This window comes from Antechinus flavipes, chromosome 3, assembly GCF_016432865.1.
Source record: "Antechinus flavipes isolate AdamAnt ecotype Samford, QLD, Australia chromosome 3, AdamAnt_v2, whole genome shotgun sequence".
Lineage (NCBI taxonomy): Eukaryota > Metazoa > Chordata > Mammalia > Dasyuromorphia > Dasyuridae > Antechinus > Antechinus flavipes.
In genome coordinates this window covers 301,095,379-301,121,422 of record NC_067400.1, presented here as the reverse complement: position 1 = coordinate 301,121,422, position 26,044 = coordinate 301,095,379, and the positions used below count along the sequence as shown (strand labels likewise).

The window sequence follows — 26,044 nt, the reverse complement described above, 5'->3', positions numbered from 1 at the left end:
CACTATCTTTCTCCAAATTCATTAGTTCTTGGTTGTCATCATTTGGTACAATCCAAACTGGAGGGAAGAGGCTTGGGGGAGTGGGTAGGGATTATTTTAAATAAATGGTCAAAAAAAGTCAAGGTCCCACCCTAAAGTAATCTAGTCAGGAGATCCCGGAAGCGCAGGGAGTAGGCGAGGGTTGCGATTCCTGCCTAGACCACAAGGGGGCGTGAGGGTGGGGCTTCCCTCTGTCTCCACTCTCGCCCTGCCCCGCCCCACCCCGCCTCCACAGCAGAGTGTCCGTGCTAGGCTGCCCGGGAGCATGGAGGAGAAGTACGCGGCCTTGCACAGGTGCCAGATACACCTGGATTACATCCAGACCAATAGGTGAGTTACCTGGGCAGAGCGCTAGGGGGCCAGGCGGGGGACGCCTTTACCAGAAGGGCCCCTTATTGCTTTCTTTGTTTGAATATGCAAAAGCAAAGAACATTCTTCACTCCTAGACCCCTCATCCTCACCCCAAAACCTTGAGTTTTCTGCACTGGGGAAATCCCGGGGGTAATTCTCCCTCACGGAACCCCGCTTCCCCTGATGATTTATTTATTTATTTTTTGTTCAGTTTAGGTCATCAAGCCTCCCACCCTGTCCCAAGTCACCTAGGAGGTGCAGGCCCCTCCCCCCCAGTTTGCCTCCCGGATGTGCATTTGCGGTGTGCAGTGGTTTCCTGCTTCTCCGTAAAGTGCCGATAAGCCGAACCTCCCCTTAGACTTTTGATTTTACTAGATTTTGAGAGTATCTAGGAGACCCTCCCTCATTTTAGAGATGGCAAAATTGATGTTCCAGAAACATTTAAAAGGAGGCCCGAATGAAAGACGAGGTTTTTGTTCTTTCCGTACCCTCCATCTTGGTCCCTCCTTCTGTTGACTGGATCTTCCAAATGAGAACAAGAATAATAAAAATAAATTATAAGGCACTTGCCTGATAAACATAGTAGTTTGCAAAGACAGAAGGTTGCAGAATGGTTTAAATAGGTTTACAAAGCATCCCTGTGAGGTAAGTGCTGCTAGTTTTCCCATTCTATGGATAGGAAAACTGAGTCAGAGAGCCCATGTGACTTGGCCAGAATCACTAAGGCTGAGGTAGAATTTGAACTCTAGTCTTCCTAGATCCAAGCCCAATACCACTCGCTTTAATTTCAGCTTCTATTTGAGGCGAGGCAAGAAGGTAGAGGAGAAGCAAAGGCTTTGGAAAATTATATTTTATTTGCCTTATTATTTATAATGTGATATGGTGGGTTAATACCAATGTGTAGTAGCTAAGAGCAGTCTCTGATTCAATGTCCTTCAATTTTGAAAAGAAAAAATACTATTTCTACTCTTAAGTTCTGATCCTGAAACCTCTGAATTATTGAATCATGTTTAATCAAGTCCCAGGGAGATGTAAAATGTTTCCTTTCTATCAAACTGTTGAAATAAAGGTTTGGAAGAAATCATCTTGGAGTGCTAATCAATCAGTAAACTTGTATTAAGTGCATACTATATGCCAGACACTGTGCTAAGTGCTGGTTCTACCTTAGAAAACTTTCAGATCTCTTGGTAATAATAATAAATAATAATGATACTTAACATTTATATTAACTATATCCCCAGGCACTGTGCCCAGTGCTTTATACTTATTATCTCATTTGATTTTCATAGCAATCCAGAGAGGTAATTGCTATTTTATCCTCATTTTATGATGATTTTATGATGAGGAAACTGAGGTAGAGGTTAAGTGACTTGTTCAGGATCACATAGATAGTAAATGAGGTCATTGAACTCTTGTCTCCTTGATCCAGTCCCAGTACTCAGCTCACTGTGCCACTTAGCTGATATTAATGCCTTTATATTAGTTCAGAAACCTTGCCTTAGGGATATCTTATGATGGTGTATTTATTTTAAATCCCAGAAGTATGTGATGTATCATATTATTTGAGAATAATAACATTGCCTTTGTTGGGGATTTTGCATAGAAATAGTAAGCAGACAAAATGGTACTAGATAATAGTCTCTCTCTGCTTAATTCTGGTTGCTAATACTTTTTTCTGCTTTTTCTTCTCCTGCTTTCAGTGTTATGATTACTGAGTAAATTAAAATGACAACAGCCTCAGGAAAAAAAATCAGAAGTAAATTTACTTCTTTTCTCCACAAAGTAAATTTTTGATGGAGCCATATAGCACTAGGGAAACTCCAGCATCATAATTGCCATAATCGTTTCATAAATAGTAATAATATACCCCAGTTTACACAGTCAATAGACTATCAAAAGGTTGACACATTTTATCATTTAATATTGAAATATATTTAATATTACTGAAAGAGCATGTGGTTTAGAGAAATCATAGTGTAATGGATAGAATACTGATTCTGGAGTCAGACTAGTGTATGTTCAAATCTCACTTTAGGATTGTAATAATTGAGTGATGTTTCTGAGCCTTAAATTCCTTATCTGAGGATAATAATATTGCCTGGCTTATATAGCAATTTGGGGGGACTTTGGCATTCCTTCTTATTTGAGAATTCCATCAAACTGGATTTGGAAGCAACCATTTTGGAATTCCAATCAATCAATCAATATTTATTTATTAAGCCCCTAATAAGTGCCAGGCCCTCTTGTAAGTGCTGATTACCAGAGAATGCTTCCAGATCTCCTGACAACAACAATAATAGCTAAAATTTATATAATTTTTACTATTCAGGCCAGGCACTATGCTAAGTACTTTATAATCATTTCATTTGAGCCTCACAACATCTTTGGAGACAGGTGCCATTTCCCCTAATAATCAGCCACCTGAGCTGGACTCTGAAGGACTCTTAAGTTTTGAGTTTGAGGATGAGGAAGCATCCCCAAATGGGTCAACTGAACCATCAGTGCTGTTTACACCCCTTTTCTCCCATATATGAAGTTTTCAAAAACCTTTAAAGCCCTAGATAAATAATAGCTATTACTATTTTTGTCAGCAAGTAATTTACCTTAAATTTGGATTTTCATGCATCATTTTTGCTAAAAGTGATAAAACTTAAACATGAAAGTGCTTATATACATGTGAAATGGTATTATTGTGCCTGTAACTAATTATAAGCCAGTATGGTGTGCCTGGTAAAAAAAGGTGGTAAGGAAGTTAGGAAGTGCTTCACTTTCCCTTTTCATACACACACACGCGCGCGCGCGCGCATGTGTATGTGTGTGTGTGTGTGTAACATATATATATATATATATATATATATATATATATATATATAAAATATGGTATATATTGAAGTCATATAGGATATATATAAAATATGACATACACACACACGCACACACACTCTGGCTTTGTGATCCTGAGCAGGTCACTTAATATCTCAGTGCCTCAGCCAGCTCTCTAAGTCTATAAATTGCAAAAGAGATGCTGATCTGTATTGGGAAAGGGAGTTTCCACATCTGATAGCTCTGTTTGCCAATAAAACCATAGGTCTGACTCCATATTATTATTATTAATTTTAGTAATTACTTTTAAAAAATATTTTAAAGCTGCCTTTACCTTAGGGGTCTTCCCTCCTCCATCAAACAAGCCCCTCTACCTTCTACCACCTCTGCCTAAAAGGTATAAGAAAACTAAATGGAAACTTTTGCTTGATGCTGGTTTCTGGCCACTGATTGAAATGCCTAGACAGTAAATGAAAAAAAAAAATACAGGATTGTCAGTATTCAAAGTTCATCTAAATAAACTGATTAAATATTCTAAAATTCCAAAATGGTGAATATTTTCTCTGTGTAGTTTCTATAGCAGTTGGCATCAGCAAGACAGAAGATTAAAGAGATATTTTAGAAGCAGGATTTGGGTTTTCCCCCCTTTTTTCCTGCCTCAGAAGTTGTAAGGATTCCAGGATAAGTATAGCTTATCAGGGCAAACAGGGCAAATTCCCTCATTTGCTGTAGCAACAGATGGTTCCCCTTGGCTATACAGAAATATGTTTGTAAGCCTTTGATCTTTAGTCTTCTTAAAAAACTAGCCTGCCTTAAATAGTTTTTAATAAACAACTCATTGTACAAATTATAGAGTGTTTACAAACCACTTTACAAACTTTTAAGATTTATGTATGATAGTCACACTTTCCTTCCCCAGAACCTCTGTTTGATGAGGGAATTATTTTGCTAATATGTGCTTATCCCAGTACTTTTGACGGAGGGTATCTACTCTAGAATAAGTTCTTATTATGTTAGCTGTCTGGGCCTGGATAAATTGCTTCTTTGCTGTTTTTCATGTGTGTCCACAAGGGTTATAACCCTTTCTCATCATGTCTTTGTTTTATCATATACCTTCTTTGTATTCCATCAGCACAACACACAGCTTCCTTTTTGGAGCCCTTGCCGAATTACTTGACAATGCAAGGTAAGACGTGCTTCTACACTTAAGTTTGTTGAGGGAAGTTTATGACATAAATCTAACGACGATGGACATGATTATTTCTCTTAGGTTTTGCACTCTTCAGTCCATCTTCCAACTGTTGGGTCTTAAAGGAGACCACAAAAAGTTTGGGGTTCCAGAGGGTGTCAAAAGAATTTGCAGGCTTGAACCCAGTTCCAAGTCAAGAGATAAAATTTATTATAATTGTAACATCAATTAAAGTGTGTCAATTTGTAAAAAAAAATTAGCAAAGAAACAGGAGTTAGAAGAAAAATTTATAGAAAAAGAGAGATGAGGTGCTTCATATCACTGATAGGCTAATTTTATGGCTTAGAGATAGAATTGAGAACTGGTCCGATAAGTACCCCATTATCAAATTCTATGGTACTGATTGTCTCAGAAACTTTGTTATTACTGACCAACAGATTATTATGTAACAGCCAGCATTGTTTGTGGCACTATAGTACCATTTTCCTTCATTTTCTTCCTTTCTTCCCTTCCTTCCTTCCCTTCCTTCGTTTCCTTCCTATGCTTCCTTCCTTTCCTTTCTTCCTTCCTTTCCTTCCTATGCTTCCTTCCTTTCCTTTCTTCCTTTCCTTTCTTTCTTCCCTTCCTTTCCTTTCTTCCTTCCTTTTCTCCCTTCCTTCCTTTCCTTCCTATGCTTCCTTCCTTTCCTTCATATCCTTCCTTCCTTCCTTCTTCCCTTCCTTCCTCCCTCCCTCCCTCCCTTCATTCCTTCCTTTCTTTTTTGCTCCCTCCCTTCCTTCCTCTCTTCTGGTCTTCCTTTCCTTCCCTGTCACCCTTCCTTCCCTGCTTTCATTTAAACATGCACATGTGTATACCTATATAAATTATGTATGTTTGTATGCATATACTATTTGAAACCAGCCTCTGATGATTATTAGCTGTTTGACCCTGGATAGATCACTTAATCTTTCTCTACCTTAATTTCTTTGATTGTAAAATATTGAACATAATAGCACCTACCTCAGGAGTTTTTGGGAGGATAACTCTAGAGTACTTTTGTAAACCAAAAAAAACTATATAATATAAAAAGCCTATATAAAATAATAAAACATTCCATTTAATAATTGAAATTATATGTAATAATACAATTATGATTTCCTATTTCTCTTTGTGTTGTTTTTTGAAGTAAGATGTAAGCTCTGGGAGGGCAAGTCTCTTTAGTTTTTTTACTCTGTATCTCCAGATCCTAACAAAGTGCGTGGTACATAGCAAGTTTTTTAATGAATGCTTAAGGAATGAAATTAAATTGAATTGAGGAAGCAACGGAGCAGAGAATATGCTTTGTGTGTATCACCAAGGTGAATTAGCTTTCTCTTTTTTGGTCTATAATCAAGAGTAGCAGACATTTATTAGATTGTCTCTACAATGATATACATTCCAGAAATCATTATTTTCTGCAGGCCAATAGTAAGGGACAGAGTGAAAACACATCTCTGGATTGATTCACAGAGTTCTCTATCTTTTGTTAATGATAAAACTCAAGTGTGACAGTTGCCCATGAAATGTTGACAGATCCAAGGGAAACCCTGGAGCATATTGACCTCTAGGGCCCTGGGAGAGTGAGACTAATGACTCTGCAATTCTGCTTCACTTAAATCCATTTAAGGGCAAGTCAAGACATCATCCCATGATGTCATTGATCCTCTTTGAAAATGAAGGACAAACAATAACAAGTTAATCTGTTAAATTCTAGATAGATTGAAGGACCACAAAAGTAAATAGAACAAACTTCCTGCTTTCAAACAGTTTGCCATTTACGAAGAAAGATAAGAAATTGTTATTATAATTTAGTTTTGTGCTTGCTATTGGGGAGATACCATTAGGAAGCCTTTTGTCATTGTTGTATTAACTGGTTTGTAGGAGGTACTCAATAATTGGGGAATGATTAGACAAGTTATGTTACCTGAGTGTAATGAAATACCATTGTGTTGTCAGAATTGACAAAAGAGATGGGTGCAGAGAAACCTGGGAAGCTTTTTATGAACTGATGCAGAATAAAATAAATAGGAATAATTTATACAATAACATTGTAAAAACTTAAGATCGATGCAGTAGTCATCTAGGATTCTAGAATACTGACAATAATTATTGCTACCTGCTTTTGACAGAGAGGCGATTGATCCAAGATGCAGAATGAGGCAGACCTTTTTGGTAGATGGTTAATGTAGGAATTCATTTTTCTTATGCATATATTTTGCAACAGTTTTGCTTTTCCTATTTTCCTTTAAATTATTGGTGGGGTTTGGGAGGGAAAGAAAATAAATACTTGTTTAACTAATTTTTTAAATAAAGGAAGAATTTAACTTTAAAAAATGGTTTGCAATTTAGTAATTTTCTCTTAGAGAGAAAATTGATTCAGGGTCACACTTCTGCTCTCTTAGAGGCAAGACTTGAACTCAGGACTTACTGACTTCAAGGCCATCCTTTTACTGGCAAACTTGCCTTTCCACAAAATTATAACATAAAAATAGAATTTGTTTAAGTGCTTAGGAGAGGTACAAAGAAGATGTATGCACATGTTCAGAGAAGGGAAAGGTCACTTTTGACTAATGACGTTACAGAAGACACTTTTATAAAGAGGCATTTGAGATTGTCTTTAGAGTTTTGGTGAACAGAGATTGTAGGTAGGACATTCATTCAACAAGTATTTGTTAAAAGCCCATCAGGTGCAAGGTTTGTCCTCAGTGTATTGTGGGAATAAAAATACAAAAGAGAGATTAGTACCTGCCCACAGAGCTTACATTCCCCTGTGGAAATGTTAACATTTATATAAGCAAGGAGGAATGAAATAATGTGTAGAAAGTACTAACTATTAAGGGATATCAGAAAAAGCTTTCCAGGCACAAGTATCAAGATGGGCCAAATCAGAAGAGTTTAGAACAAATGTAGTCTATTCAGAGTATAGCAGGTACTTCTCTTTATCTGAGGCTTAGGGCATGGGAAAGAGAATGATATAATAATAATAACAATAATAACAGTATCTAACATTTACATAAAACTTACCATGTACTAGGCTCTGTGCTAAGGGCTTTACAAATATATATTAATTAATCTTCAAAACAACCCTGTGAAGTTGGTGGAATTGAAGCAAACAAAGATCGACTTGACTAGGGTCAAACAGCTAGTTAAGTAGCAGAGGCTGAATTTGAATTCAGATCTTTCTGACTCTAAGCCTAGCACTCTTTTCTACTCTGCCATCTAGTTATATGTATGTATATGTGTGTTTATGTATATGTGTATATGTATTTATGTGTGTCAATACTCAATATTTATGTATGTAAAATGCAGCTATATAATCATGCATAAAGGGAAAAAGGAGTAGAGGGATGGGAATAAGAATCAGAATACAAAACAAAAATAATTTTTATTCTATTACTGCATTTGCATACCCAGCACATAGCATAATGCCTGACACATAAGGATGTAACAAATGCTAATGGACTCCCTTAACTGAGACAAATATAACCTTTGTCCTAGGAATAAAGTGGAAAATTAAATTTCAGGAGTTAAAGGAAAGATAGCATAACAGAAAGGCAAGGTCAATGTCTCTCTAACTTGAGGCCCCAACAACTCATCCTAAAAATGCTAGCGGGTCTCTAGGGGAGTACCTTAATACAAAGTATTTATTACTGGACACGGTAGCACGTCTCTGATCCCTCTTACTGGGAAGACTGAGGTTGATAGATTGCTTGAGTTTGGGAAGTCCGAGCTGTGGTGGACTAAAATGAATGAGCGTGTGTACTGTCTGGTCCCAATTTGGTGAGCTCTGGAGCAGAGAGAAGCAGGTCAAGCTTCTGGGCTATCAGTAGTGGGATGCCTACACTTTTAGCATGAGTGAGATGAGCAGATCAATGGGAAACAAACAAAATGCCAAAGGCATTTATATGTTTTAGAGTTGAATGAACTACTTGATGCCCTTTCCCTGTGCTTCCTCTCCCACAAAAGCCCTCTCCTATCATTCCTCCTATTCTCTGCAAAACTCCATCTATTTATCTGGCATCTTAAATATTGCCAAGCTTTGTCTGATGTGATAATTCTGTATTATCTATCCAGTAAAGAGTAGTTGAATACTTTCGATGTTTCATTAGATTTTCTTAATTTAGTAAGGCTTAGTCTTTCTTCTGCAACAGTAGAGTTTGTCACTTGTTTCAAAATATTCAGTAGCCGGTTTGTTTAAGTTTTCCATCCCTAATCTTTTTATATTTTGTCTCATGATATCAGCAACAGTTTTTAACCAGATTTCAGTTCCACATGAGGTTGAAGAAATTGTTTGGACTAAAGCCAAGGAATTCTATTCTCTTTTTAAGGGATTCTGGTAAAATTGCATTGTTTTAAGGGCTTGAGTACTGAAGTGAGAATAATAACTGCCTGTAACAAGCAGATACCATAACTGAGTGTGGTAACTGAGACTTGTACTGAATTTATAGGGAGGCTGAGCTGGTGGATTTTTTGAGTCCTGGAGCTCTGAGCAGCCATGGGCTAAGCCATTTAACTATCCAAACTAAGTCTGGCATTGATATAATGACCCCTCAGGAGTCAGGGTATGCTGCATTAGGAGCGCCAGACTGGTCCTTAAACAGAGACACTATACTAAGTAGTTGGAATGGGCCTGAGTGACTACTGAGCTCACTTGGGTGAGATAGGGAGAACCAATCTCAAAAATAAAAGAGAAATACTATATTATATATTTAATGAGTAATAATGTAGCCTCCTCGTTTAGGTTTCAGCAACCTTATTTATTAATTCCAGTACAAATCATTCAGTTTCTTCAGATTTCACTCTGAGATAGATTTTCTAACAAATGATGACAATAACGCAACTATTCACAGTCAGATGTATTGAATGCAGAGAAAGCAACTAGTTTTCATTTACTTGATATCTCAAATTCTTGGACGGCATGGGAAACAAATCCAAAATTTTCCAAAAAAGAATTTGGAGCTTCATTTGGCACCCAAGAATACTTAAAAAATATTATAAAACTTTATCAGAACAATTCATCCACAATTCATGGCATTTTTTTTTTTTTTGTCTTTTCTCTTCCCCTCCCCCCAGCACAATCCCAAGTCTGCACACAGTAGATATAGATATTGAATAAATGCTTGTTAATGATAATGCAAGTGATACATTTATTATTTGCATATAAATTGCAGCTTAGCTTTTTTGTTTGCTTTTATTATTGTTTTTTAATTGCAGAAACCTTAGCATCTTAAACCTATAATTTCTGGATTTTGTCATTCTGGGGTAATGGAAAGTCAAAACATCGATATTAATTAAGTTTTTTAGTCTGCAGAACCCAAACGCTATTGAAGTACTACTACTGTGAATGTTTAGTGAAATCACAAACATTCTTAAGGGGAGAGTTTCTTACTTGAGAGGCTTCCAATCCCTTTGAGGGTACTACCTTATTCTTTAGCTTCAGTGCTCATTTTGTTTGAAAAGGCATGAGCATCACTCTAGGCTGGTCTCCTGAGTTATATTATCTTTAGTTTTGTAATTTGTGATTCTGTTCTTTATTTTGGTGGGTTTAATGATTTTAAAAATCGGGAGAGGGGAGAGTTTAGGTTGATTTTTAAGAATTAAAAAGCATTTGAAATCTGTGTCGACTGGAATGTGTGTGTATATGTGTAAGTGCTTTAAGTATTTCAAATATTAGAAAGATCTCATTTAGAAAATCAGAAATTAAGGAAACTTTTGTCTACTCAAGGAGAAATGGAAGAAATCCCCAAAGTTTTTGCCTCATCCTTTTTTAGATAGCTAGAAAAAGTTTGAATCAGAATAATTCAAACTGTGTTGATTCATTATCATTTCGGGAGAGATACTCTATCCCTTTAAATACTATCCTGCTGCTCTGTCAGCCCAGATCATAAAAAGAAGGGATCGGGTCTCAGAATTCATCTGATCCAAGCCAAACCTGAAGAAGAATCCCTTTCTGGAATTGCTGACAGGTGGTGCTGTGCTTGACTTTCAAAGCTAGGGGAGCCACTGTGTCCTAAAGTAGGCCACTTTTGGACAGTACTAATTATTAGGAATAATTTCCCTATAACAGACATCCCTAATTCAGCAACTTCCACACACTTTTGGTATTCATGCCAAGAAAAACATCCAGACTCTCTTCATCATAGTAGTACTAAAGATAATTGATCGCATGGGTTTACTAGTTCTAAATATACCCAGTTCTTTCAGCCATAGTCTCCAGGACTCTCATCATAACTAATTTACCAGCTAGTTTACCTAATTTATCTCAAGACATGCTTCATTTTGTTGATTTCCCCATCAAATACGGCACCCAGAACTCCATATCACACACAAAATGGAGTCTGAGCAGTTCAGAATATGTAGTAAGTAGGAATACAAACTCCTTTTTATGTCTCTCCTAATATAGTTTTAAAAAATCATAATGAATTTTTGGTTGATATGTCACACAGCTGACTCATCCTAAAATCTTCACATATCTGCAATTTGAAATGCATTCTTCTATCCCCTACTCACTATCCTGTAAATCATCTTTACCTACACACACACACACGTATACCATGTAAAGCTGTTAAATAAATGTACGAGGGTGCATGTACGTATACACACACACACACACACACACACACACACACACACACACACAGCCTGTATCTCTTCAAAGAGATGCTTTTTCTGGATTCTTCCCCTGGGTTAAGATTGCTTACTATAATTATCTGGTATTCAATTAGTTTTTTTGTTCCTTCTTTTTACATTCATTAAAACTCTATGTTATAAAAATGTGTGTTTTACTCCATATGTTAAAAATAAATTTAAAAATCCTCAAATATTTTCTACTTGTATTGTTATCCCATTCTGTACCTGTACACTAAAGTTTTTTGAGTCCAAGAATACAAATTTACATATCACCCTATTTCATCACACCAGATTGAGTCTGGTAAATTGAGTCCACGAAAAATATCTGAGCAATCTTGGATTGCTCCAATCCAAATAAATGCCTAATAGATACAATTGATCGTAAGCTTCTTGAGGGCAGGACTGATTTTTGCAGCTTTTTGTATCCTGAGGCCTTAGTACAGTGCCTGCTACATAGTAAGTGCTTAATATATGTTTTTTTAATTGATGAAAATATTGAAGATAGATTCTTTGGCATCTAATAGACATCCGTTTTCATTCAACTAGTTCCTTAAATATCTAATATGCTATTCTAAATTATCATTATTATTATCTAGTCAATATTTCTATCTTATTTGCAATGGTCCTGTGAAAAGAATTTGTCAGATGCCTTGAAATCTACTTTTATGATACTAGCAGCATCCTTCTGACCTGTCAGCCTAATAACTGTCAAAAAAGGAAATGAGATTACTTAGCAAGTCATTGCTTACTGTTTTTGTCATTATGTTCAAGCAAATATTTATATAATTTAAAAATTATATAAGGATGTCAGAATTCTACAATTGTGAGTAAGTTTTTATCCCACTTCTCCTCTTCAAGTCCTTTAGTTGAACCAGGCATAAGCATATAATTCTGCTTAGTGTTTCCTGAAGTTTAGGAATTTGAAGACTTTTTGACATTTATAATGTCCAAGTAAATAGAGATCTTACCAGGCAAATGAATTAATGATGAAAAGCTTTTCAGAAATTCTTTCAAGCCATTGAAGAGAATTTCTCTACCTTTTTGATTTTTGGTAACAGGTTATAATTATTGTACATCAGTAGTTCAGTTTGCCTTTTCCCATTTCTTCAGTTTGTATTCTGCCTTTAAAGGAATAATATTTCTGTATTGTTTCCAGAGATGCAGGGGCTACAAGACTTGACGTGTTTTCAGGTGAGTAGATTTTATATACAGAGTGTATATTTTAAGTGATTCTCTGTGTGTGTGTCTGTGTGTGTGTTTTCTTGCATCCATCTTATTCCCTGAAGTTTATATTGTATTTTGGTTTGAGGTTTTTTGTTTGTTTGTTTGTGTTGCTTTTTGTTGTTCAGTTCTTTTGCCAAAGATACTGTAGTAGTTTGCCATTCCCTTCTCCAGCTCATTTTACAGGTGAGGAAACTGAGGCAAACAGGATTAAATGATTAGTCTAAGGTCACACTGGTAAATGTCTGAGACTGAATTTGAACAGATAGTCTGACTCCAAATCCAGAGCTCTTTACACGCTGTGGCACCTAGTTGCCCATAAGTAAAAGTGTGTTCTGTATATTTTGGAATGCAATTTAAGTGTTTGTGACTTCATTGATCCTGCTGGGAACTAGGGCAAGAAATATGTTCTTTTGAGGGTCCAGTATTTATTAGAAGTACTATTTGGTAAATTATTTTTCCTAAGGTTCTTTAATAGCCTCTGAGTATTCTAGGCCATTGAGCTTATCTATCATAAAAGAACACTTAAAACTCATAGAATATATAAACTTAATTGTTCTACACTATTAAGCAAGCATCTTATTTCTCCCAATGCATCACTATTTAAAATTACATATGTAAATATGTAATATGAGATGGTTTTGTTTGGGGAAACATAAAATTTCAAACTAAAAACACTATTTTTAGTTTATCTCATTTTCAGCCAGCAAATATATAATGAACTTGATAAAGTAGAATATTAATTAGTCTGTGACCTATAGAATTCATTCCTATAAAGCTAAGTTATTTATGTATATGAAGTAGATGATAAAGTGCCTTGGGGATGAGTAAGCAAATGAGAAAGGCTGTAGAGATAATAAAAAAAAATTAAAAAAAAAAGATCCTATTTAACAGGACCAAAGGAACTTGTTCTACTCTATTGGGACCTAGTGCAGCTAGGTAGCTTAATGTTTACACTGGGTCTGGAGTCAGGAATATCCCATTTCAAATGTGATCTCAAATGCTTATTAGCTGTTTGCTCTTAAAAAGTTAGTTAACGTCTGTTTGTCTAAGTTTCTGCAGCTGTAGAATGGAGATCATAATAGCATCTATCTTGTAAGGCTGTTGTGAGGATCACCTAAGATAATATTTGTAAGGCATTTAGCACAGTGCCTGGCACATAGTGGATGCTATATAAATGCTTATTTTGTTTCCTTCCCTCTTTTTTTCTTCTTTCCAGGCACTCTATGCACTGAATCATCTAGTTCTTTAAAGCATTATAAATTCTGTCATTAATAGCAATATTAAGTTATCATTATCATATTAGATTTATACTGTAATCTATTTGTGTCAATTATAAATCTCTCTATTGCCTTTTGAATCACCCAGAAAACTGATTCTTTAGAGGTTATAATGCTCCAATATTTGCAACTAAAAACAGCATTTGAAGAATAGTTCAGTTGAAAATATGACTCTTTGCATAGGGGAACAGTTTGCAAATAAAAAAAATACTATATGATTTCTAATATGCAATTTGTGTTCTTCCTTTTTAATTCTGGTCCTAACTTAAAACCTGTTTTCAGTTTCTATCCCAGATATATGTAATGGCACTATTTCAATGAATTGGCCATACAAATATTTGCCACATTTTTCATCCATTTGGATTTTACTCTACGATGATGTCTTTTGAATAATCATGACTCTCATACTGGATATTCCATAATATTCAGGGAAAATCATCACTTTGAGATCTACAAATAGTTTATGGGAATTCCTAATCTATAGGGAATATCCTGGCCATTTGGATCCACAAAGTTGACAAATTCCCATTTTACATCTCCCTTCCCATTAATAGTTAAGAGGATTGTTGTACAGAATTATCTCTGTATTTGTATAAATTAGGAAATCTTGTATATATGAACATGGATGAGAGTCTTTAAAGCTGATATTTTTTTAAAATAATTTTTTTTGGTAATTAAAAAAACTTTAAAAACTTAGATTCTTACAGCTTTCAGCCATTTTCAGTGTAAAAATGTGTTCTGCTGTAGAAATTATTTTGTGATATGTCTTTTCCATGCTCATATTTGTATCAAGTAACCTTTCTTTCAGATGTCTTTCTTTTTCATAAATATTTTATAAGAGATGAGAAGGTGGATCTATGAGTCAGTAGTTATTGATGTTCCTCCAGTTACTTTGGGGGGATATTAATTAATGTCTGTGATTCTTTTCACTTTTGCTTTCTTTGCCTTGAATTACTTTCAGAACCAATATAGCAATACTTTCAAGTTTGGGTCTCCTCCAGCATAAATAAGAATGAAAACTCATGTTTAAATAATAATTTCCTCAATCCACTCTGTGTTGCCAGTAGTATCAGTTATCCCCGTTTTGGGGGAAAAAGTTAAGTGATTTGTCTAAGTTCACCTAGCTCATATATTTTTGAGAGCAAATAGAAGCTGGTCCAATGGGCTGTCATACAAGAATGACTTTGTAGTAGATACTGAATTTGAATTTCATAAGGATAGCTTCTGTGTCTTTTAGAACTTTTGAGTAAAAGGGTAAAATTGGAGGGAATGTGAGCCAATGGAAAAAAGGTTATGAAAGAATTAGGGCCAAGAAGGGACATCTGAACCCATAGAGAAAGGACCTTCAAAGGAGGAAAGGCCTCTGGATCAAGTCAAATCAAAATCCTTTCTTCAAAATGGGTGGCTTCAGGGCTGGCTTTTTTTTTCCCCTACAGAATCTAGCTTTTGATATGTTTTGGTAAATTCTTAGTGCTTGTAAAATACCTTTTCATTTTAATTTAATTCAGTGCTTTTGTATTCCTAGTACTTCCCCTGCTGTTGCCATAAAATCTCAGCCAAGTTCTCCTGAGCTCCATCATTGTGCCCCTACTCTGTGTCACTCCTTATTCCCCTGTAAGGAGAAAGATTAATCATATGAGCAGCATGACTTTCTAATGAACAAATTAAGCTTAATATTTATTAGTAATAGCTGCTTTCTCTTTTAGTGGATAATGAAAAACTGCAGGGTGGATTTATGTTGTGCTTCCTTGATGATGGATACGGAATGAACCCTGGTAAGTTAATTATCTAGTTACCTAACTGGCTGCTACCATGAACAGCCAGAAAACCAATAAAAAAGCTAACTGAGCTCTATATGCAAAAGCAGACATTGAATCTTATTGAGGTGGAGGTGGAGTGTATATGGAAAAAGCCTTAGATTGGAATTCTTAGGTTTAAATATTTCAGCTGGCTTGATAAATTAATTCTAGCCATCTAACCTTAAAGGGTCCAGACCTTCTGATAGGAAAAAAAATTGAAATTTAGGAGATACTTTTTGTTATAGATATACTTTTACCTTGGCTTGAATGAAGTAGTGCTGCTTAAAGAATTATAAGAGTTGTTAATACTCAATCTGATTTTAAAACTGACCCTTTAGATACTATTGTCACTAGCCCCCAGGGTTGGTTTCTAGTGTCTGTGAGGTGGTTTTTGCTTTTCTGCTTAATCTTCAATTAGGGGTCATTTGCCTTGTATTTTAGTGGCTAATGTTTTTTCTTTCATGTTCAGAGGGATGATGGCTTCAGACAGATTTCCTAGCTTGCAAAGAGACTTGCTTGCATTATCTTTTCCTTAAGCATACAAAACTGTAATTGAAGTCCATTGGGAACCCTGAGGCATTTGGCCCAACTTTGACTGGTATAAAGCTTAGTGATTTTTTACTTGGAATATTGAATTTTTTGTGATTAATTTCCGCAAAAAAGGGAAGGAAACTCCACATCATTTATCAGATATGCCCCACAGCATATAGGCCTATCAAGACCCTTTAAGCTCCTTGCCTTCTTTTTGTTTATATAATCCCATGATATTCATTAGTGAGTGGGACAATTCCTATAATCCCAATCCACCCATAGTATTTATGGGTGGATTCATATTCAGACTCTGTTTCTGTTGGCTTCTTTGGGCTCAGGACTATGTTAGTCAGATATGAATATCTATTAGGGCTCTCTCCTCAATTCTCCATAAATGTCAATCAATCAAATAAAGCCAGCAGAAATTATTAAGCACCTTATCTGTATCAGACACTGTGTTAGGAAAAGGAGATATTTATACAAAGAAGAAAATCATCCTTTTTCTCAAAGAGGGTAGCAGAATTTAAAGCTACGTATTCTCATTGTGATAATCCTGCCTCTGCTTGGTTACCTCTGTCACCTTGGAGACCTTACTGAGCCTCAGGTAAGGATAGATAATCTGTGAGCTCCCTTCTAGGAATCCTCAGTCTCAGTCACTATCAGAATGTGCCAAGCTTCACCAACCTCAACATCACTCGCCATTTTTTCACAGTGTAGATACAAGCTTACTGTAGATCTTTCAAAAATGCTAGACTCTATCAGTCATCACTCTAGGTGATTCTGTGGACAGGGCATGGGGCCTAAAGTCAGAAAGACCTGACTTCAAATCTAACCTTCTCCTTGGTGGCTCTTTGACCTTGGGAAGTCACTTTAATTCCTATTTGCCTCAGTTTCCTCATGTATAAAACAAGGATAATAATGACTCTAATATCTCAGAATTGTTATGAAGGTCAAATGAAATAATATTTATAAAATGCTTTTCAAGCCTTAAAGTCCCATATAAATACTAACTTATGTTATATCATGTCATTTATATCACTACCCAGGCATACAGCATACCCCTTCTCTGAACTAAATTTAGATTTCAACAGGACCTTAGGGTAAAGTATACCCAGTCCCCTTATTTATTTCATAGAGAAGGAAACTGAAGCCCAGAGGAGTTATTTGTTAATGTTCACACAGTAGAAAGTAGTAGGAACTGAATTGAAACCAAGGATGCCATTTTGTCTCCTTTTGCACATTTTAAATTTCACTCAGTTTGTGCAATAAGAATACCCATGGGTTAGATCTTGCTTGCCAACAAACTTCAGCATTAACATTAACAGTTTTAACACTCTCTGAATTGTATATATTTAATTTTGGGGGAACAACTATGTAAGTGGTCTTCTTAAACAATGTGTGCTCTTCTTTGGGATTCTCAACCTTAACATCACTATCCATATCTTGATAGATTAATATGAATATCCAAGAAGAATTATGCTTCTGTATGAAGATACAGAGAATTAAAAATCAATCAGTAATACATTTATTAAATGCTTATTATATCACAGGCATTGTGCCAGATTCTGAGGATATAAGTACAAAGAACTGATTCCCTATTCATAAGGATCTTACATTGGGGACATAACAAATACATATATGCAACATAAATATAAAGCAAATATAAAAATATACAAAGTATGTAAGTATAAACATAATTTGGGAGGAAAAGCATTCACAAGTGGAAGGAATGGAAAAGGGTTCAGGCAAAAAATAACGATGAACATAGCTAATCTGGAAGTATGTTTTTCAATGACTTCACATGTATAATGGGTGTTATATTGCTTATCTTCTCAATAGGTAGAATAAGAGCCAGAAGGAGGGAGACAATTTAAAATAAAATTTTGAAAATGAATGTTAAAAAAGAAGATAATGCTGAGTGAAAAGTCTCATAAATATTTATTTTCACTATATAGATGTTTAGATGAGATATTTTAAAAGCATATACTCAATGCCAGGCACTCTTAGTGAGTGATGAGAACATTTTTATTAATTTGTAAAATGAATGAAAATTTGTATACATGATATGTTGGGAGAAACAATTTTGAAAAGGCAAAGGAAGAATCTTTATGTTGTTTCATTATAATTTTTTTTCAGAAGAAAATCAAATGGCTAAAAAGCAGTTTTAAAGTACTGAAATTGCAGGAAACAAGGTCATTCTTCATTTGATCCTAAAAATAGAGTACCTATAACAGCAAAACAATTTAAAATTGATGAAAAAAAATGTTTTTAATATCAAAAATGAAGTTGTAGGTTGGCAGGAGAGTTGGCCAGAAAAGAGAAAATAATGTCAATTAATGACATTGAACCTAAATTAGATCAAATCTTGAGTGAATAGAAGGAATATAGTTTAATAGTGTAACAGCAGTCATTTATTAAGCATTGCTACAGAGCATTATGCTAGGTGCTAAAAGAGACACAAAATTTAGATAAAGAATTCTTGACTTCACAGAGCTTATAGTCAAGCATGGACGTTTTGTGTGTGTGTGTGTGTGTGTGTGTGTGTGTGAGATGGATGGATCCCTATGGCATTTTAGGGAAGTCTATGGAATTCTCAAAATAATATTTTTAAATGCATAAGATACATGATGAGATTAGAAGCCAGTTATATTTAAATCATTATCAAAATATTAAAACAAAAACATTTTATTAAACATTATTATTAACAATATCAAAATATTAAAATAAAAACAAATTATTAAAATATTTTTTAAAATGAACCTTTGTTTAGTAGATACCAGTATTTTGTAAGTTTCACAAGCAAATGTAAACTACTTGAGAGCAGGGATGTCTCATTTTTGTCCTTTTTTTCTTATTGTCATATAATAGACTCTTAAAAGTTTTTTTGATTGATTGATTATACATCAGGCATTAATACACATGCTTTTCCTTGTATCTCCAATTAGTAGCACAATGCCCAGTACATAATTCTCAGCAGCAGCCTCTTTGTCTGACTTTTGTGACTTCATTTAGGGTTTTCTTGGCAAAGATACTAGTGTGGATTGCCATTTTTTTCCATAACTCATGTGTACAGATGAGGAAACCGAGGCAACTACGAAGAGCAGTCTTCCTGACTCCAGGCTCAGCATCTGTTCACTACCTAGTTGCTACTAAATTCTTGTTGGCTGACAAATAGGCATGTCCCTGAGAAATTTTGGAGGCTCTGAATATATGCACAATTGATTATATATGCAATAATATCTGGCAAGGTATAAATGGTAAACTCCATAAGTGCATGGATTATATTTTATGTAATATATAGAACTCCCAGAGTCTAGCATAAATAACATATCTTAGGTATTTAATAAGTGTGAATTAAATCCATCGAATAATGCATGTCCTGCTGGACATTTGTGGATTATAAGATATCTCGAACTTCAATAAAATGCAGACGTTACCAAGAGTATATAAGTAAAAAAAAAGGAGGTCTCTAATTGAACCCAATGAATTCTATGGTCTCTTTGGAAGAAATGCTCCAGATATATTCAGGGTGCTTTTTTGGAGTTCCAGTTCGCCTTGGAGGAATAGATCTTAAAGAAAATGCAACTAACCGAGTAAGCAGGAATCAGAATTGTTTTGGGGAGGTCTGAAGTTTCTCTCTTCTTCTAAGTGTCCCCCAACCAGGTGTTGGATTGTGTTATAGGGTCAGCAGTCTATTAATTCCTCATAACAAATGACTATCATCTTTGGGACGGCTGCAGAGGCAATTAGGTTAATCCAGTCTTCTGGGAATATTCTGAGGTTCTGCTTTGTATGCTACTATTACCAAGATTTAAGATATTGTCAAATGACTCAAACTCTTTCTATGTAAGGGATTATTAATCTGAGGTGATTCTGATTTGGGGAGGAAATCTAATGTCCTTTAAAATCCATGTCTGTTACAGAAGAAGCTTCAGATGTCATTTTCTTTGGAATGTCTAAGAAACGGAAAGCTGCTTCAAGATTCATTGGACATTATGGCAACGGTCTTAAAAGGTAATATTTGTCCTCTGAACCTTTTAGTACTGTGTCTTACTGAGGATTGAGGATGATGTCGACTTTAAAAGGCATTAAAATAAAGGTGATGTGAAAACAAAAAATAGCAACTAAAAATAGAACACAGAGCAGGAAGAGCTGTTTGGTTAGAAGTGTTCTGCCAAAGAGTCCCAACTTGTGTCTGCAAAATTTCTCGCTGTTAGGTAATTATGTTGATTTTACCTTTGTGACATCTAGAAATGATATTTTTTATCTCCATTTTTCCAGTGCCACCTCTCAAGGACAGGTTGTCATTGCCACTGTTAACTCCTAATGGGTCTCCATAGTAATAATTAACATTTATATAACATCTCCTATGTGCCAAACACTATGCTAAATGCTTTTACAAATATTATCTCATTTGATCTCTAATTTCATTCTTTCTCTTCTACAATCCATCTTTTATACTGCCTGACTGATGTTCAGTATACATGGATCTAGCCATTTTAGTTTTGTTAACTTAAATATTTTTACTGGCTCCCTACACCCTACTGAGTTAAATTAAAATTCCTTTGTACCACTTTCAAGACTTTGCATAACCTGAAGTTACCTTATCTTTCCATTCTTGTATTACTTATCTCTTATACTTTATATTTCAGGCAAACTATACTGTTCTCTGATTACTATGTCTGTGTTTACCTCTCTCTATTCTTTGATTTCTATTATTCCTACAGCTTAAATTGTTCTCCCTCCCCGCTTTTGCCTAGTGTTAAATTCCAATCTATCCTTGAAACCCAACTCACATGCCATCTCCTACATGAAGCTACCTTTATTTCAGTAATGACATTCCCATTCAGATATCACTATACTGCAATTTTCACATAAAGTTGTTTGCTATAGATATGTATCTTGGTGTCTTAGCTTCTCTTAGACATTAAGCTCTGTATGGGCAAAGGCTATACCTTATCTAAATTTTTGTGCCTTTTCCAGCACCTACAAAACAAGAAACATATAAATTTTGTTGTTTCAATTATACCTCAAATTATATATTATATATTGTATATATATGTATAATTTTCAGAAGTGCTGTGACAGACAAAGCATAATAATTTATTAGCAGTTTGCATTTCCATAATCTTCTAATCTTTAGAATTAGTCAGTGTATCATGTGGGGTCATCATCCTATAAGTTCATTTAGTGAAAGCATGATATAATAGATCATAAGTTCCTTCAGAGAAAGAATTGTCTGGTTTTATCTTGATCTCTGTAGTACATACTTAGCTTATAATGTTGCCTTATAAGAAGTGCTCTGTGTCTAGCTTACAGAGTAGAATCCTTACCCCTATTATCTTCCAAGTATATGCTCCTCATCTTAGGGAGAACTAGAAATGTTATAATTTTGGATGGATGCATGTAAATCTATCCTGAATAAACTGTTCAAAACGCACAGTAATAGTATCCTTTTATCCGTGAAATAAAGTATGTTAACGAGAATGTCAAGTTTCTTAGTTAAGTCTACTAGGAAATAGTATCATAGACTGTTTGAGGTGGGAGGACTGTTGCTAAGCCATCTTTGTGATAATGAATTATTTATTTGTCTTCACTGCAGTGGATCTATGAGGATAGGGAAAGACTTCATTCTTTTTACCAAGAAAGAAGAGACGATGACCTGCATTTTTTTATCTCAGACTTTTTGTGAAAGTGAAGGTCTCAATGAGGTACAATTTGTTTATTTCTTTGGTTCCCATGGTAACTGTGGGGTTAACTTTCCCTTTTGTGGAAATCTTGCTAATTAAATAATCAGTCTTAGAGAATAAGTCTGAGGAATTGAAAAAAGGTTGAGTAGTTTTCTTTTATTTTTTTATTTTTTGGGCGGAATTCAAGCAATTTTCTAATTTTTTTCTTTCAGGGATTTTGTAATTACACCAGTACTTTGTATTTTTCTTATGGATTTATGATGTTATATTTTTGGGCAGTTCTTTATGCACATGCTTAAGTGCAGGGGTCATAACATGTTTATATTTGTGTCTCTTTTGGTTCCTAGCAATGTTTTGTATGCATTTGTTGGGAGTGATTTATATACCTATCTATATGTTCCAGAGACCCAGGGAATAGAATTGTTAAGTATAAAAAAATTTGATGCAAATGGAACAAAATACTATCTCAAAGACTTTCTCACAGAGTATATTTCCTGTTCATGTATCAGAATTACACAGAATTCATAAAATCATAGATCTACAACTAGTAGGGACTTTAGAGGCTATTGTTCTACCCTTTCATTTTACATATGAGGAAATAGGTCTGAGAAGTTAAATACTCAGGTTCACTCAGATATTGACTTTCAGTAGGGGGACTTGAACCTTTGTCTTCTGATTCCATAGCTGATGTTCTTTACATTGTAAAATGCCTTGAAATATGGGACAATAGAAATATTCTCTTATCATCAATGTCAAGCAAAGCAAAAAACAGGGAGGCATTTGATCACCAAAGTTATTTGTTACTGCCATGGAGGGTGTGTAACACTTGGTTCAGATTGAAGAAATTCTCTATAAATGATGAAACCTTCCAAATGCTCCTGTTTACAGATAACATGGGGCTTATTGCTTTAAACTTCAGATTACTATAGAATCAGATATTTTCTCTAGAGTTTTCCCTAGCAAAAACAAAGTGAGTTAAGAATACGGTTGTTGAAGTGACCAACTTGGTGCAATAATCCCTAAGAGAAGGAGAGACAGAGACAGAGAACTTGTGTGTGTGTGTGTGTGTGTGTGTGTGTGTGTGTGTGTATTTGAGACAGAAAAACAGAGGGAGAGAGAGAGAGAGAGAATATATTTCAGTGAAAAAAATGGGATGGAAAAGGAATGAAAAGTATGCTACTATATTTTATAAAATGGAAATCCAAACTAGTTATTACTATAAGAGAGGGGCTTTGTTTAGAGTAGTTTTGTGTCAATTTTGGTTTAATAATTAAAATTATAAGAATATTTGTATTTCAGTAGAATGATTGAAGACAAATCAAACAATTGTAAAGCTTAATGTAAAGGGACTAAATGTTCAAACAAAAATCTGAAAGAAAAAGGAATAGTATATTTGTCTATACTATAGAGAGGAGTACTTTAATCTAATGGAAGAAATAGTTAAGAAAATACCAGTGGTTTTGCTGTACAGAATTAAAAAGGGGTTTTGCACAACAAAACCCAGTATTTTTAAAAGGAAAAGCCAAGAAATAGAATAGCAGAAATTATTTGCAGGAATCATAAAAGATAAAGGACTGACATTCTGAATGTATAAGGAATTGATATTTATCTATAATTCTAATACATACTTTTCAGTAGTGCATAGTATGTACTCAGTAGTGAGAATATGAATGGATAATGTTCTTTTCTTTTTTTTAATAAAGCTTTTTATTTTCAAAACATATGCGCAGATAATTTGATAATATTGATCCTTGCATAGCCTTGTGTTTTAAATTTTCTCCTCCTCCTCCTCACCTTGTCCCCTAGATGGCAAGCAATTCAATATATGTTAAACATGTTAAAACATATGTTAAATCCAATATGTATAAACATGTTTATACAATTCTCTTGCTGCACAAGAGAAATCAGATCATAAAAGAAGGCAAATGAGTAAAAAAACAAAATGCAAGTGAACAACAATAAAAAGAGTGAGAATGTTATGTTGTAATCCACACTCAGTTCCCACAGTCCTCTGGATGTAAATGGCTCTCATGACAAGATCATTGGAACTAGCATCAACCGTCTCCTTGTTGGAAAGAGTCATGTTCATCAGGATTCATCATCATATAATATTGTTGTTACCGTGTACAATGATCTCCTGATTCTGCTCATTTCAGTTAGCATCACTTCATGTAAGTCTCTCCAAGCCTCTCTGTATTCATCCTGTTGGTCATTTCATACATGTAGAACAATAATATTCCATAGCTTTCATATACCATAATTTATTCAGTCATTCCCCAACTGATGGGCATCCACTCAGTTTTCAGCTTCTGGCCACTACAAAGAGGGCTGACATAAACATTTTTGCACATGTGGGTCCCTTTCCCTTCTTTAAGATCTCTTTGGGATATAAGCCCAGTAGAAACACTGCTGGATCAAAGGATATGTACAGTTTGATAACTTTTTGAACATAGTTCCAAATCGCTCTCCAGAATGGTTAGATCTGTTCACAGTTCCACCAAAAATGTATTAATTTCCAGTTTTCCCACATCCCCTCCAATATTCGTCTTTGTCTTTTCCTGTCATCTTAGCCAATCTGAGAGGTGTGTAGTGGTATCTCAGAGGTGTTCTTAATTTGCATTTCTCTGATCAATAGTGATTTAGAGCATTTTCTCATATGATTAGAAATAGTTTTAATTTTTTCATCCAGAAATTGTCTGTTCATATCCTTTGACCATTGATCGATTGGAGAATGGCTTGGATTCATATAAATTTGAGTTAATTCTCTCCATATTTTTGAAATGAGGTCTTTATCAGAACCCTTAAATGTGAAAATGATTTCCCAATTTATTGCTTCCCTTCTGATTTTGTCTGCATTAGTTTTGTTTATACAAAAACTTTTTAACTTAATATAATCAAAATTGTCTATTTGGTGTTCAATTGTGAGTTCTAGTTCTTCTTTGAATACAAATTCCTTTCTTCTCCACAGATCTGAGCAGTAAACTATCCTATGTTCCTCTAATTTGCTTATAATATCACTCTTTATGTCTAAATCATGAACCCATTTAGATTTTATCTTGGAATGTGGTGTCAGATGTGGGTCAATGTCTAGTTTCTGCCATACTAGTTTCCAATTATTCCAGCAGTTTTTGCTAAATAGTGAGTTCTTATCCCAAAAGCTGGGGTCTTTGAGTTTGTCAAACACTATATTCCTATAGTTATTGCCTATTTTGTCCTGTGATCCTAACCTATCCCACTGAAGTTCGACTATTCTATTTCTTAGCCAATACCAAATGGTTTTGGTGACCACTGCTTTATACTATAGTTTTAGATCAGGTACAGCTAGACCACCTTCATTAGCATTTTTGTATTAGTTCCCTTGAAATTCTTGACCTTTTGTTCTTTTAGATGAACTTTGTTATTATTTTTTCTAGTTCTGTAAAATAATTTCTTGGGAGTTTGATTGATATAGCACTAAATAAGTAGATTAATTTAGGTAGTATTGTCATTTCTATTATATTAGCTTAACTTACCCATGAGCATTTGATATTTTTCCAACTGATTAGGTCTGACTTTATTTGTATGGAAAGTGTTTTGTAGTTTTGCTATATAGTTCCTGACTTTTTATTGGTAGATAGATTCCCAAATATTTTATACTATTGACAGTTATTTTGAATGGAATTTCTTTTTGTATCTTTTGCTGCTGGACTTTGTTGGTAATATATAAAAATGCTGATGATTTATGTGGATTTATTTTGTATCCTGCAATTTTGCTAAAGTTGTGAATTATTTCTAATAGTTTTTGAGTTGATCCTCTGCGGCTCTCTAAGTATACCATCATATCATCTGCAAAGAGTGATAATTTAGTTTCCTCATTACCTATTCTAATTTTTTTAATCTCTTTTTTTTTCTCTTATTGCTGAAACTAGCATCTCTAATACAATGTTGAATAATAATGGTGATAGTGGGCAGCCTTGTGTCACTCCTGATCTTATTGGGAATGATTCTTGTTTATCCCCATTACATATGATTCTTACTGATAGTTTTAAATAGATGGTACTGATCATTTTAAGGAAAAGTCCAGAATGGATCACTTTCAAAGGAGAAAATACAAGCCATTAACAGATGAATAAAAGATGCTCAAATTTCCTGGTAACCAGAGCAATGTAAATCAATACAATCTTAAAATATATTTCCTCACATCCACTGGAATGGGAAAAATAGATTCCCCCAAATGTTAGGATTTAACATTGTCAGAATTACTGTGATAAAATAGGCTCTCTGATATATTGCTAGTGATGCTCGTAGATTGGTACAAACTTTTTGGACAAGAGAGTACAGTGAATCACAAAACTAATTACTCCTTTTGATCTAATGACTCCATTAATAGGACTCTGTCCTAAAAATATTATATAAAGTATCTATACAAAATATTTATAGCTATAGTTATTTATATTTATAGCTGTAGTTATTTGCAGTAGTAAAATAACTGCA

General features: G+C 34.7%; 1 protein-coding gene across 1 annotated transcript in view; it reads left to right on the top strand.

Annotated features, from left to right (window-relative positions):
• The first annotated feature begins 304 nt into the window (after positions 1-304).
• Positions 305-26,044, top strand: part of LOC127557187 (MORC family CW-type zinc finger protein 1-like) — a 123,513-nt gene continuing 97,773 nt past the window's right edge. The window contains exons 1-6 of the mRNA XM_051990607.1: positions 305-369; positions 4,346-4,399; positions 12,207-12,241; positions 15,258-15,326; positions 19,805-19,895; positions 21,484-21,592. Coding sequence (XP_051846567.1) covers positions 305-369; positions 4,346-4,399; positions 12,207-12,241; positions 15,258-15,326; positions 19,805-19,895; positions 21,484-21,592 — 423 coding nt within the window. The remainder of the gene's footprint in view (positions 370-4,345; positions 4,400-12,206; positions 12,242-15,257; positions 15,327-19,804; positions 19,896-21,483; positions 21,593-26,044) is intronic.